The 15,000-nt window shown below is 36.2% G+C and overlaps 1 protein-coding gene across 2 annotated transcripts; it reads right to left on the bottom strand.

Annotated features, from left to right (window-relative positions):
- Positions 1 to 1,651: 1,651 nt before the first annotated feature.
- On the bottom strand, positions 1,652 to 6,364 carry LOC146488785 (claudin domain-containing protein 2-like). Of its 2 annotated transcripts, none has more exons than XM_085113840.1 (3): positions 6,047 to 6,364; positions 4,042 to 4,182; positions 1,652 to 3,611 (listed from the first exon to the last, which is right to left on the bottom strand). In XM_085113840.1, the coding sequence occupies exons 1-3, from the start codon at positions 6,279 to 6,281 to the stop codon at positions 3,469 to 3,471; spliced, it is 519 nt and encodes a 172-aa protein (XP_084969966.1). In that variant the 5' UTR covers positions 6,282 to 6,364; the 3' UTR covers positions 1,652 to 3,468. The 2 variants fall into 2 exon arrangements, with proteins under 2 accessions (XP_084969966.1, XP_084969970.1); XM_085113844.1 differs by lacking the exon at positions 6,047 to 6,364 and adding an exon at positions 5,395 to 5,716.
- Between the last annotated feature and the right edge of the window lie 8,636 nt (positions 6,365 to 15,000).

The following is a 15,000-nucleotide window of genomic DNA, read 5'->3' as shown; positions in this document are numbered from 1 at the left end:
TTAACACATGTTTAGTTTAGAACCTTTCAACTTCCACTAACACCTTGCTATTAAAGTAATGGGTAATGAATTGCAGTGGTTACCCTAAAAGGTAAAGTCCAGTTCACACACAATTTCTTGGCCCAGCAGTATTGGAGCGCGAATGCATATTTCAACACCCGATTTACGACTGATTCATCAATGAAAATTGGTCCATATTTTCTCAGGCCAACACTTTCAAATAAACCGCCATGTAACTCAAAGTTCAAAATCGGGTGTTTGAATAGACATGATTTTGTGCTCAAATACTGTCAGACCAACAAGTTGTAGCATTCAGACCAGTCTTATAAACTCTGAGTGGACACAAATAGCCACCTACTTCAATGGCATTGGTAGCATTCACAAACCCTGGACGAGACAATGGACTTGAGTAAGTGCATACCTTGCAGTCAGTGATGTTGCTCTGCTTTAATGACAACTGGATTTTTCTAGATACAAATATCCCTTCAGTCTGTGATTTGCACATGTGATTGCATTTTTTTGAAAATGGCTGATTTTGGGGTGAACTGTGTAAGGAACATTTATAATGTTTCTCCCCACCATTTTCCACACAAAAATAAGTAAAGTGATCATGGCAGAATCAAGAGTACAAGAATTTCATGAAATGGATATTGGAGACCTGTGTGAAGTAGGGCCTGGGTTTGGTACAGCTGCCACCAAAAATTCAGGATATCCTCCCTTCCCCCACAACCAAGCTATTTATCGCGTGTATGCGCTGCTGCTTTTCTCTGATGCCAAGTACAGTCTCTGAAAATAGGGGAGAGCAAGATTGTCTGTACACAGCAACTGGTGAGTTAAGTTGTAGCTATTTATGGAAGTTCTTTAATGGATATCTTCTACAAACTGGGTATCTTCAAATCAAAGTTTTTCACTGACCAATAATTTTATCAGTCTCTTTTGAGTGCTAACAAATGTTTGGTTTATCAACAGAGTTGATAACTAAAGGTAATTTGTCCACTGTAAAGAGATCCATGGGGAGTATTGATAAGATCAAACATTTGTTTCTACTCCCTACTCAGCACCACAGTTCTTTATCTTTTGAATTTGCTGCTGAGAATTCATTTTAATTTGCTGTATCTCACCTTTAATCCAACTTCTGTCAATCCAAAGCATGTCTGCATGTCAAGTCTGTACATGACTTCCCTAGAAAATCAAAGAATACCCAAGGCAGCCAGATAGTCACTGAGGGACAGAGAGTAACTGTTAAAAGAGGTTTTTGTGAGACGTTTCTGTTTTCTTTTAAGGAACTTTGCATTCAATTGACCACATTCCGGAATTAGAATAAGCGGAATAGCCATTAAATTTCTCTTTTACGTAATTTGGGAAGACATTTCTGCAAACATTCACTGCCACATGATAATTTAAGAGCTATCTTGTACTCCAGTAACTCCTAAAGCCTCTCATGACGGATTTCTTGTCATCGTTGTTTGTATTCCTAATTTCCTATATTTGCAGATTAGGGTCAATCGAAGCCACCCTTAATTTTCTTTTGCCCAAACCACAGCAACACAAATACAAGATAACAGGAACAGAAAAGAGAAAATAACCTGATGGCACGCTTGAGCAACTCACGTCAACGTGTCTCACAGTATTCCAAAGACATCTACACAAGTGCTGTTTAAATAGCATTTTATTTAACACAAAATTTATACAGTTTGTTCTAGTATTAAATAAAAAGACCAAGTCGTATTGTACATGTTGTGGTTTCAGTTTGTTCAATGCTTTGAACTCTACAAAAACCTAAAGCAAACTTGCACTTGAACATCGAAAGCATCGAGCAAAACAAGACCATGCGCGTTCGCACATTCAAGCAACACACAAAATGGATTCTTTGAACTCTACATTTTTTCAAACCAACTGGTTTCATCTTTACTTTCAGTTTCTCTAGATTACAGTAAAGAGTCTGAAACAAAGGAAAAGGAAAATAAAAAACAAACCAAAATAAATTTAACCCACAACATGCACAATCCCGTACTCTGATCTCAAGGTTCCGCATAATTATACCAACCAACAAAATACTGTCTTGTAATGTTCTTGAGGGAGAGATGGGTTCAAAAACCTAACATAGATTGTAAATGGACACCTCTGAAATCATGCTACAACCTCACTGTTGCTGTTATTTAACGATAGCAAATGTTTTCAGTGACCATAAGATAATCAACAGATTTACACCAAAAAATCTACAGACTACAAATAGTCCCTTTTCTTTGTTAGGGATAGTAAGGAGAGCAAACATGAACACATGTGAAAATTAACCTCCCACAACAAGACGTGCATGTGTTTGCTTGCTTTACTATTCCTAAGAAAAATAAGGGACTCTTCCCTAAATCTACAAAACACCAACAAAAATAAGTTAGTACTGCATCTAAGGATATTATTTTCTAAATAATGCTTTTCCTGGGCCCAGTTGTTTGAAAGCTGATTAACGCTAATCCCCGATTTAAAATTAATCGAGGGTTTCATCCTCACTTGATAAAAGTGTTTTAAAAAGCTGATATAAAGCCAAAGGTAAAGAAAGGTCTAAGTAAAAACTGATGGGCAAAAGTCTTGGATAAATACTTGTTGATAAGTAATTAAACTCAAATCAAACTTCACGTTAACCCAGGATTAGCTCAATCAGGCTTTGAACAACTGGGCCCTGGTCACTACGGATTCCTTTATTTGTACAAAAGAGAATTCTTACCTAGGTTAAAAGTTTACATAACAGCAAATGTGAATGCATCAACTATAAATACTGCAGTGCACACAATTGTACAGACAAACTTTTCCAAAAAAGTTTCTGGTATAAAAAACACTTTACATCTAATATCTGTACTTCCTCTGCTATTTACAAATCAAAAATCAAGCCTTCCACCTGTAGCCATTTTATATGTACTCACTACTTTTCATGTGCAACATCAAAAAAGTCGTAGTAACAAAAACAAAGAAAACAAAACCAAATTCTCCGTAAGGGGTTTCAACTTATCCCTTGGATAATTTCTTTCCTTAATCTCTAGACCTACAGTAAATACATTTTCTTTCTTTTTTGACAAAGGACCAAATTAAACGTTCAGGAGAAAATGAATGTTGTGTTCTACCCAGGCCATGAATTAAATTTACAGCAAAAAGCATGCAATCATTGTTTTATGTGACCTGCCTTCAGTTGATTTGGACAAGCAAAAATATTAAGAACAACCTAGTTTTTTTGTAACTCAGCTTTCTGGCATCCGCGGGAGTAAAGATTTGATTGTTTTAGCTTGTGGAGCCCACTGACAATAATAATTGATAAAAAGAAGTATTGCTCCTTGAGATTCAAAGCTACATCTCACCATTACAACCTACCACTCTAAATAGATCTACAAAATACAAATTACATCAAAATATTGCACTGTGTAAAGTTTCACAAGAAGACTTCTTCTTTCTGTATTGTCAGCTGGGCTCTTGCCATCTTCAGCGATCCGCCATGATTAACACCAATGCTATAATAGATAAGGCAACTGTAGACCATCCCCCGCCATACGACCAGCTGAAGAACACATCACTTTTCCAGTTATGGAATGTGTAGACCAACAGAGCAATAATGACCATTACAGCTGGAAGTAAAACAAATCCATAATGAGTGAAAAATAGAAAAAAAAAATAGAAGAATGTTCACTGCGAGAAGAGTAATTTCCATCCTAACATCATGGGTGACAAATTATCCTTAATTTTGGCATGAAATTTCAGCTGTAATTTATAATTTCACATGTGAAATTACAAAATTGCTATGGCGATGTTTCTCAATACAAAAACTCATGTCTTGATTGATTGTGAGCATAATTTGTCACCCATGATATTAAAAGGTAGTCAAATGGTTTTTGAAATAAGGAGATAATCTCATCACTTGCATTTGGTCAAAATTATAATAATTTTATTACAATTTTGACAAAACTGGTGTGAATTTATAATTTCCCAATTTCACGTGTCACCATTTGATTAGCCAAACAAAGTGTTTTCAATTCTTAGAAAATGCTACAAAATTACCTGCAGTGAGGAAGAGTCCTGCAACCACGAACGAGGGAAATGGATGTCCTTTTCGACATGCGGCGACAATAGCAAAAATGAAGGCAATTAGATGGAACAGGAGACCCAGGAACATGAAGGCAATCACTGCACCATTCCAATCTGAAAATAAATAGAGCTTTGTTAAAAATATAGAAAACATTGGAAGACAGAATACTTCACACCTAGGTTGATACACTTGACTTGCAAAAATGTTGTGAAACTGATTACATAGTGTAACAACTGTAAGTGCTCTTGTTTGATGACAAAGATAAGATCTTGCTTTGTTATTTAAATTGCCATATTTCTATCTCCAAGGAAATGCACACTTTTTCAATTGGTCTGGATGCAAAAATTCTTCACAAAGAAAATAAAACCCTGTATAAATTAACTATAACTTTGATATCTTTGAATCGTAAGACAACTTCAAAACAAAATTTGATAAAATCTGTCATTTTAGTAACATTTTAAGCACTTCATGGGACCTTATAAACAAGAACACCTCCCTTGATCAATAACTCCAACATGTTAATGTAAGCTTATCTTTGTAATCTGCACACTTTTTTCTAATATTTGTATATGTATTCACTGGTATTTACTTGTTATTTATATTCAAATTTACATCTTCTGTAACATTTGCACTGCAGAAGGCAGGCGCTTCTGCCAAAACATGTCCGTTAAATTGAAAATTGTCATTTTGTATTTAAAAAACAATTTTTTCACTGCATCAAATGAAGGTTTTCCATAATAATATCAACTGGAATAAACAAAAGCTGTTCCTTTTATAAAGGCTTTCCTTGGCATCTACATTACAAGTAGTTGAAGAATTTAAATGCTATTATCTGCTGCAATGCACATATATTATTTAATATTGATCTGCATACATACAAGTTCTTATTTTGCGGATCCTTCTAGATCGGCAAAACTAGTGTGATTTATCAAAAAATTAATCACTAACATTTCACGAAGTTGTTCGTCAAGTTTAAAGTGACAGTATGTTTAAATGGTTTATTCTTCATAATGAAAAAAAATATTATAAAATTTTAATGTGTGTTGCAAATCAGAAGTCTTGAAACTGTCATTAGATATTCATGACACATTTATGTCTACAAAGATTCAGTCATTACCTATTTTATAATCAAAGTTAATATGTAAACCGAGAAATAATAACCTTCAGTTAACCTTTAAGTTTACTAACTGAAGAGTTTGTAAACAAAGTTGAAACACAGATAACACGCACATAACACATTTAACGCATACATAAAACATAAAAATGTCTCCAGTATAAAATAAGAAATCAGTTATTATTCATCATGTAGAAGGTTTTCAGTGCACCTGGTCTTCCCAAAGGGTGTAAGTTTGAGCAGCTATCGGCAGCAACTACAGTATTGTTGATGGAACTTTCCGAACAAGTATGAAACAAGCCTTCATGATGGAATTGCACCCCTGAGATTTCTTTGGCTTCCTTCCACCAAACTCGCCAGAAATCAGTTGCTAGGGCTAAAATGCCTAAAAGGATTGCTGCGAAACAGCACACAAAGCTTGTTATGACTTTGATCATGGCCAGACGATTCAAACTCTGACTGCGTTGTTTCTCACTTTCGCTGTTGTTTCGTGAGCTGGGTGTGCCAATTAATTTGAAAGGAATTTATACAAGAAAATGCTTCATTGAAATGCATGCGTGCCTGTCATTTCTGCTCGCTTCACTTCACCCATAACAATATTTGAAGCTTACAATTTCGACCTTTAATGTGCGATGGTTCATTAGCTACAGTGAGAAAGAAATTACTTTTGGATAATAAGCTTAAAATATAAAATATCTCGAGTAAGCAAAGCAATAACACGAGCTTATAAGCCGAAGTGTTGGTACTCAGCGCCTTCAAATCGAAATTATGCTTCATCCCACAGGACGCCTTGAATAAATCTCATACCTACTTTTTATACTCTGGACAAATCTAAACGCTCTCCGTTAAAATAAACTACTTACGTGTGTCATAATCGAAGAAATCATTGACGCAATCGGTTCTTCCTTCTGATGTATCAAGCTCGTTTGTGACATTGTCCCTGGTTTCCCAGCAGTGTCTGAACAGCCCTCGGTAATGGGTGATGTTTTTGCCGTGAGAAGGTATTTCCCACTGCAGCCAGTAAGTCGTAGCCACGCTTAAGATGATCATCAGCATCGCTGCAAAAGCGCAGACGATAGCTGTGATAACTTTGATCATGATTGAGAGTTCTTTTGGAAGACAGAACGGCTAAAACTCCTCGATGTCAATTTATAAGTACCAACTGACTGCAAGTCGCCGAAGCCGCGTAAACGAGCTCCCGCAAAGAGTTATGGGAATATTGATGCTGTCCGCGCGCGATCATCGAGTGGCACGCGCGGTAATCCACGCGAGTAACTTTGTTTTATGTTCTCTACTGTCTTTTTGGTTCAATTCAAGAAGGAGAATGAAGGTTTTTGTTAGACCCTATGTCCGTGAAATTAGCCTCTTTTTTTTTTCATAATGGTTCCTGAAGCAGATTAGTGGATTGCTAACTATGACTGAGTTTTGAACGTGTTCCTGGCCTAAGTGTGAGTAGCGAGGGCTCGAAATCATGGGCTGACGGACGCTGGCCTTCATTCCTCCATGGGCGCTCTCGTGGCATTGACGCTACCATTATAGCTAAGAACTGTTCTGTAAAATCTATTTATTTATGAAAAGAATCGAAAGAGTGAAAAGAGATTTCGATAGATAAATCGACCTCCTTCCCTGGGACGTGAAGAGGAGAGACCCTGGGAACGAGGATGTAGATAAATATCTGAACGAGGCTAGCTTTTTTTGCTCCCCCTCCGATCCCTTCACCTACTATGAACAGGGACGGGAACAACCCATTTCCCAGGGGTTTTCCCTTGTTAATTAGGAAGGGCGAGAGAAACCCCTGGGAATGACGTTGGGATGGGGCCAATTTTAGCTGCAAAGATAACGGGGTTCACGGTTATTAAGGAAACTGCGATGCTGCGTCGGTGGGGAGTAGAAACGAATTTTGGTTTATCAACAGAGTTGATAACTAAATTGTAAATTGGCCACCGTAAAGAGATTCGAGGGCTGACGTTTCGAGCGTTAGCCCTTTGTCAGAGTGAGGGCTAACGCGGGATTATCACGCCCTAGCTGAGAGGATAATCATCTCCCTCTAAGTAACTTGGGGGATTATCATTTCCTAGACAGGGCTGTCACCTCTCACATAGTATATTGGGGAATCAAACCCCTAAAGAGGATTATCAACTCTTTCTCAGTACCATGGGTACCATAACCACACCCCTATAGATAAGTGAACTAGTTGCCTTATTAGAGTTCTTCATCCTTTACCACGTTTGCAGACAAAGTTCTTGTTAAGTTGCGGTTTAAATGTACAGTAGGGGTTATGGGTTAAAAACCTTTACGTTTAATACGATTTTTTTTAATTTACAGCAAGTTTTAGACAAGTCTTCTGGTTCAAAAGACTTACGATCCAGTTTTTAAAGACGTTCACCGAAAACTTGGCAATCCTTCGCACACAAACAAGTCAAAAGAATTTGTCAAGAATAAACCATGCTCGGCGAATAAAACTATAAAAAATAATAATTTTGACCGGGCTTTAGAATTTATCCTTAATACGAGTTGCCCCAGGGAACTGAGAAATTCGAAGTGGAGCCCATTGGTACATTTGAATTGTAGATTAATGCTAAATTATTCGTCTTTTTCTCTCACTTATTACCACGAGGAACGCTACAGTAGGGCGAACAACGGTGAAGCCGAAAAACGTTCTCACAGTTATTTCCCGGAGAAAATATTCGCCAAGTTTATGCCATGGAATGGTCTAGTTGTCTATAATATCATGACAGGACATTATGCAATTACAGCAGAGTTCCATTTTGTACACACCATGAGCAAGCTGGACTTGGATCAACGCCGAGTGCAAACACGGTGAGGCTGGACAATCGATGTGGACGGAAAATCCAACATTTATTACGTCGAAGGTATTTAATCAACATTATTACCCACTATTTTGTCTTGTCTTCTCCGAGTAATGCTTGATTTACATTTAAGTGGAACCAGTGATGAAAAAATCTTTGCAATAGCTATTCTAACTAACTGAATCGTTGTACTTTGTACCACTCCCGTACCACTCTGTACCGCAGCATAATAAATAGTACCGTACATAGGATAGTACCGCTCAGTAGCTTTCTGATTTGAATCGTCACACTTTCCGGCGGAGATTTCATTTACAGACTCAAAAGTTAGCGGAATCACCTTGTACAACATAATAAACAACACCACAAGAAAGTACTCTCGTAGCTTTCATTTGAATAGTCATACTTCGAGATTTTTATACACAGACCCAAAAGTTAGAACCACCTGCCACAGAAAAATAAACAGTAACATAGAAATACAATTATTACTGACTAGCTTTCATTTAAATCGTCAGACTTCAGGATTTCATACTATACACACCCAGTCTAAGTAAGAAGTAGAGATGATACTGCTTCATATAGCTTTGATGCTAAACGGTCATGAACGCTTTAGGAATTCATTTACTTGATTTAAAGCTGTAACCGTCTTATGCTGCATAATTAACACCGGATAAATTAGGAACATTTATCCCAACTGTCACAAAGGTGTCACCAGAATTTGATCATAAAGTTTGCAAATTAAATGAAAACAGTAGCTTTTCTGTTTGGTTCCTTCTCGGGGGGGGGGGGGGGGGAGGAGTCCCGTATAAAAGTAATCCTCGTACCTTTTAGGGGTTGAAATTCGTGGTTTTGTACCCCTTAGGATGCTAAAATCTAAAATGACTTCCGTCAGAGGTATGGTGGTACCTTTTAGAGTATTGAGCAGAAAAATATGAGAGAAAATAAATGTCATTCAACGGATTCTCTACCTCTTAGGGGTAAAAAAGTTGTTCGGGCCACGCCAAGAAAACAGAATTATGGTACCTTTTAGGGGTTCTATTCAAAATTTCCGTCGATCACTTTTATATGGGAGTCCCCCCCACCCCCCTCCCTGGGCTACATAATACGTTTGCATTCAAAATTAAGGTGACTCAAATCACAGTTCAACTACTTCAGTAAAGCTTAATTGAAATCTCGTTATAACTGAAAACAGCTTAAAATATTAAGGACGGTGCCTACTAATACTGAAGTATTTTGTGCGGTCTATGACTATGCGGGAAAAGCAGATCTTGACAAGCGCTATTGGAATCCAAAGTTCTGTAGCTTTCAGTTGAATTATCACACTTTAGAATGTCATTCACAGACTCTAACGGTAGCACCATCTTGTACAGCAATGTCATAAACATCGCCACAGGGAAGTACTGCTCAGTCCGGATCAAGTGAACAGCTAAAATGCATGATTAAACGTGATTTTATTTCACAGATTTGAAATCTGGAGCAACTTTGTACCATACAATAAGCAGTACCACTGGAAAAGAATGCCCAATACCTCATTTGAGAGGTCACACTTTAGGATTTTAAATCTATCTAAGCAACTTGTGTTAATTTGCCCGTTCAAGCCTATAACTGAACGTAAACTTGTTCAATTCTGAGAACAAACACTTATTTCGAGAAGAAAAGCAGAACTACCACAACAAGACTTCACACTATTTAATTTTTTATTTTCACAGCCAGGTACCTGCTCAGGCTTGCCGCAAAAGAGGAAGAAATCCTGACAGAGAATGAACATTTGTTACAGGTAAGATAATTCCTTCATAATTACCTTCTAATTTGTTTTTATGATATCCACATTGACAAATAATAAAACATACAAATATTGAGAACTTGTTTCGTGGCTAAGGGATACGCTACTTAAGGATATTTCTGTTGCATACAAAACTGACCCAAGAATGTGTTACCCCTAGGGAGTACTGCCTAACACTCCTGTTACATCTGTTACATGTTACCTATCTCCCTCGAACCTAGTGGTACAAATAGGCCTTAATATAAGCTGCAGTATGTGTCTACTGTATATTCGGCCTAGGAGCTCTGTAGCCAGCTTGGTTGTTATCTAACTTAGTTTACTCCAATTCCCCTCCGCAGCTTCCATTTTCTGCTTCACACACACTACAGCCCGACTTTGCCTTCACCAATCCAATGGTACAATACTGCAACAAAACAGTTTTAGCGACCCGCCAACCTGTAGAGCTACAGGTTAGATGGATGAAGACAATAAAACTACCATCAGTTGGACAGTTCCTCGCATTGCTGTCATTTTCTTTCCAGATAGATGATGATGATGATGATGATGATGATGATGATGATGATGATGATGATGATGATGATGATGATGATGTCAATGAGGCTAAGACCAAAAGAAGTTAATAGAGAGACCGACAACATCATGGTGAACCTATATGGAAGAAGCTATAAAGGTGAGTTTATTGAGAAGAATCTAATTTTCTTTACAATGTCCGCTTTTATCCTACAGATGCAAAATTCCTCCAGGATGAACTTAGCCACACATTAAGCAGTGCCTCTGGTATGTGTCTCGTAGTTATTTTAAATAAAGAAGGAAAATCAATAGATTACGAATCCAGCTGAACTGACCAAATTACAACTGCAATATTAGTTCCCTAAGACAAGATCAACAGCTGATACAAATTTTATTTTCCTAATGGCATATTTCTTTTATCATTGTTTTTAGCTGAACAATCAGAGAAGTCTTGGAAGTATCAAAGGAGAGCAGAAGTGTATGGATGGATTGGTCTGCAGAATGCAAATGGAAGACTTCTTAAGTTTCTTGGGACCAAGGTTAATCGTTGATTACTCTAGCTAAATAAACTTAACATTTAGAGATGAATTACATTTAATTTGTCGCCGGTGTAGCGTAACATGAACAGTTTACGTTAAACTGGGATTTCGGGCAGGTTAAAAGTTTGGCGAAAAATATTAATGGTCACTTCCGGCGATAAATTTGACGTGTAACTCGCTACGATCCAAAGTTCAGACAAAAGATGAGTAAAAAATGTAAGACACTGAAAAGGGGCACAAATGAAAAACTACAAAAAAAAAAACATGGCAGAGAAAAAACTATAGTTAAAAATGACAGAAAACGACAGAAGGATTATGGAGGAAAATTAATTAGAAACAAAAACATAACATGAACGAAAAATGGACGAGAAAAAATAAAATAAGATGATAGATCGTATAAAAATAAAGATGCAGGAATAACTGACAGGAAAACAGAGAAATAGAATGCAAAAGCATGGATGCAAAACAATAACAAGAAAGCAAGATTGGTTCGATACAGTTTTTGAGCGGCCATACACCTCTCTTTCTCAACTGGTCATTTTGTGGTCTTCTCTGACATTGATCGATGTGAAATTTACGCCAGTTATTGGTTTTGGATTTAAGGTTGTCAGGATTGATTTTTTTGGTAAGATCGATGTTATAATGATGATGGTAAATAAAAAAAACTCGAAGGCAGTCAATTGCAAATTTTGCGCGCTCCAGATTTGAATTAGAAAAACTAATTCCAAAATTCTTGGATTATGGTGTATAACAATCAAAACATAACAAAAAATTAAAAATTTCTGTTTATATGATTTGAAAACGTTCCAAACTATCGCTTTTGAACGGTAAATGTAAATAAATGAAAACCAAACAATACTTTCAAAAAAAGACTTGAAAATAGTGTCAAAATGCGCCCTAAAGTTATTGTTTGAAGCCACGAAAGTTTTGTGGATTTTCCCTGTTGCGAGCTTGAAAACGAGTTTCTATCTTTGACATTGCTAGCCTAAGAACCTTCTTGTAATTTTCAAGCTTGTGCATTTTTGAAAAAATCTCAGGAACGATTCTACATTTTTTTTAACTCTTCGCCTTGCATACTTGGTGATGTGAAAATTTTCATCCCAAGCGAGTTGCGCTGTAAACTAAACGTTGACATGGTATGCTAATACATTCAGTTTTATTTCAATGCTTACGACATTCTGTCGTGATTTTTATATTAACGATACCAAATAGAAAAACAACACCGTATTATGCAATAAAATACGTCAGTCCCGGCGGAATATCGTACATAATGATTTGAATATTTTACCTTTACTCGTCACAAGTGAGTTTGCGACGTTAACATTTCCGTCGGTTTATGCGTGGTCTTCATCATTAAATTCAAAAATTTGCCTGAAGATCAATTTCAATGAAACTTTGCAGTGAAGTTGTTCACATCATCAAGCATGCGAGGATTTTACAAAACTCTATCGAGCCGATTCTGCGTAGATTTTTTTTTCTTCTGGGTCGGGAAAGGGGCGATTCCGCCCCCACCCCCGCTTCCCCACCTTAACTTCGCAAGTATAATAGGCATGACAGTGAAACTTGGAGGAAGGATAATACGCCCAAAGATGTTTCCTTTGAGGTTCGGAACGAAAAGTGGTGACTTTTTATGACGTTTTAATGACACCATGATTGTCAAATGGCGGCCATCTTGGATCCGCCATGTTGGATTTCTAGATTTCCCCAAAACTTCAGGAAAGCGCCGAAATTGAACGAAGAGTATCCAGAACCGATAAACGAACCCTAATATGGGCTAAAAACATAAAAGGTTAAAAAAAAAGGATTTTTCTTCATGTTAAAAAAAAGGATTTTAAATTTTCTGAAGAAAACGGCCTGTCAAAAACTTGGTTACCATGGGAACATCAAAGTCAATAAAAAGTATCCAACGATACCAAATTGTCTCCAGATAAATGACGGAAAATATAAAAAAAATGTTATTCAGGTTCAAAGTTACCGTCCCCCGGTCTAGATAGGGTTAAAACCAAAAAAAAGAAGAAATGTTTAAAAAATTATAAGAAAATTAAATGAGTGCGATCTCAAAGAAAAAGCTCGTTCAGAGACAATTAATAAAACTTTGACTTCAAAGCAGTGTTTTTTATACGGTCCATTCAATATTACCACAAAAATGTTCAGTTTTGAAATAATTTACACTGTAATAATATATTTGAAATGCAGCATTATTCTTGTCCATTTCATTTGTCATATATTATGGTTTCTAATATAAATCTGAATAGCGCGAAATATTTTATTTACTGATTTCGAGGTTTTTTGTTTATTGTTATCATAGTAATATCAGTTTTCCCAAAATATCAATCGTGAAAAACTTCAATTCAAACCAATGACTGGTGTACATTTTTCATCGATTGGTACCGTACAAGACACTTAACAACTGGTTAAAAAAGTGAGGTATGTTCACTCAAAAACTGTATTGAAACACATTAATCCACAGAGAAACAGGAACATAATCATGATGGAAAAAACAAAAATGAAAAAGTCAGGGAAAAATTAAGACAAAAAAAAAATAAAAACAAAAGAATGACATATTAGCTGGAGTGGAAAAAGAGCAGTAAAAAACAAAAGAAAAAAATAAAAGGGAAAATAGAACAGAAATATATAGAGCCAAATATGAATAACATCTAAAGCAGACGAAACAGAAAAAAAGGAGGAAATACCTGAGGAGAAACAAAGAAAGAATGATAAAAAAGAAACTGAAAAACAAAATCATTTTTAAATGTTAGAGAAAAAAAAAACGAAAAAAGATGAAAAAGAAAAATATTTAAGGAAAACAGAGGAAAGGTTAAAGGAGATCAGAAACAATTCATGACAGGAAAACCAGAGCCTAATTATAGAGAATCACAAGCAAATAGATCGTTACAAGTAAAAAGGAATAAAAACTACACAGAAACATGATAAAAAAATATGCCAAACAGCAAAAAGGAAAACAATGACCAAATATGATAGATTCATGGAAAAACCTGGTTACGAAAAGGACAGCACGTTAAACTATGGATCGGAGACGAAAAGCAATTTTATATATTCAAACATTTTATAAAAGCAAAGGGACAATTACAAACAAAAAAATAACTGCTAACAGAATATGGAAAATTGGCTCAAAACTACTGGAAAGCTAGAAAAATATGACTTAAGTATATTGAAACGACGACAAACTGTAGAGAAACGAAAGTTAAACGCGACTAAGAAACAGGAGCAAACTGATGAGAGAGAGTAAGTAACTATGCTCACACAAACGACAGCACAAAAATACAGGATAATTAAAGTGACACTTAAGATGAGACAAAGCCATTGGTAATTTGTTAGGACAGAAACGAAGATTTTCCGGATTCTACCTCCAGTAGTACGGAACAGTATTCATTCTTTCGAGGCCCTTATATACTATGAGCTGCGATTTCTGACCGAGTTATGGTGACCTTTGCACGAAATTTTTATCGTTGGGGTGAAAGGCATTGGGGTTTGTAACTAAAGGGTCCGGGTAATTGAGCCACAGGTTTACCATCCTCTGATTCTTTGGTTGACTGTGTTTTTAAATTCGGCTGCGTCGGTTATAAAATTACTGGTTTCTAAAGGCGATACTTAGGGCTTGGTAAAAGGTAAAAATGAAAACGCTCAAAAGCATAACCATTGTGTTGGCTTTTGAAAAATTTAACATTGCAAAACTACTCTTCCAATCTTCGAATAAGCAAAGTTCGACATCGTGTTCATATTTTGAACGTTTTTGTTAATTCAACTTTTTGAAAAAAAGGAAAACTAAACTTTTCCATATTATTAACCGACTCCACCATGTAAAAGAACAGTTGACCACACAAAGAGAATGACAATCCTGTGCTTCAAAGACGGTTAACGTTGGTCCAGGTTAGACCTTTACTCTGTACAATCCGCCATTATTTTGAAACTGCACGAAATTAAAAAAAAGCAAAATCTGACAACAAAAAATTGTTGTAAAATTTGAAACTTAAAAATTTATTATTTGAAAACTTAAAATCAGTCTAGTATAAAATTCTACTTCAAGTCTAAAATCTAATTGATGGAGATCAGCTTGAAAGAGTACTATCGTGGTTTATATTGTTATGCAGCCTGTACATGTCAAAAATTGAGTTGGTGGCAAATATTTGCAAAAAAATGTATGGAAAAGTGGAAAT

Source organism: Pavona decussata, unplaced genomic scaffold (assembly GCF_977016875.1).
Source record: "Pavona decussata unplaced genomic scaffold, jaPavDecu1.1 SCAFFOLD_8, whole genome shotgun sequence".
Lineage (NCBI taxonomy): Eukaryota > Metazoa > Cnidaria > Anthozoa > Scleractinia > Agariciidae > Pavona > Pavona decussata.
Note: the sequence above shows the minus strand (reverse complement) of the source record. Positions and strands in the feature narration are given on the sequence as shown.

Bases quoted from the DNA above. Each gene is read 5' to 3' on its own strand.
- LOC146488785 (XM_085113840.1), bottom strand. From the start codon at position 6,281: ATGATCAAAGTTATCACAGCTATCGTCTGCGCTTTTGCAGCGATGCTG. The intron at 4,183-6,046 runs GTAAGTAGTTTA...ATTTATTTTCAG, and splicing joins TTTCTTCGATTATGACACAC to ATTGGAATGGTGCAGTGATT. The intron at 3,612-4,041 runs GTAATTTTGTAG...TTTTACTTCCAG, and splicing joins AGGACTCTTCCTCACTGCAG to CTGTAATGGTCATTATTGCT.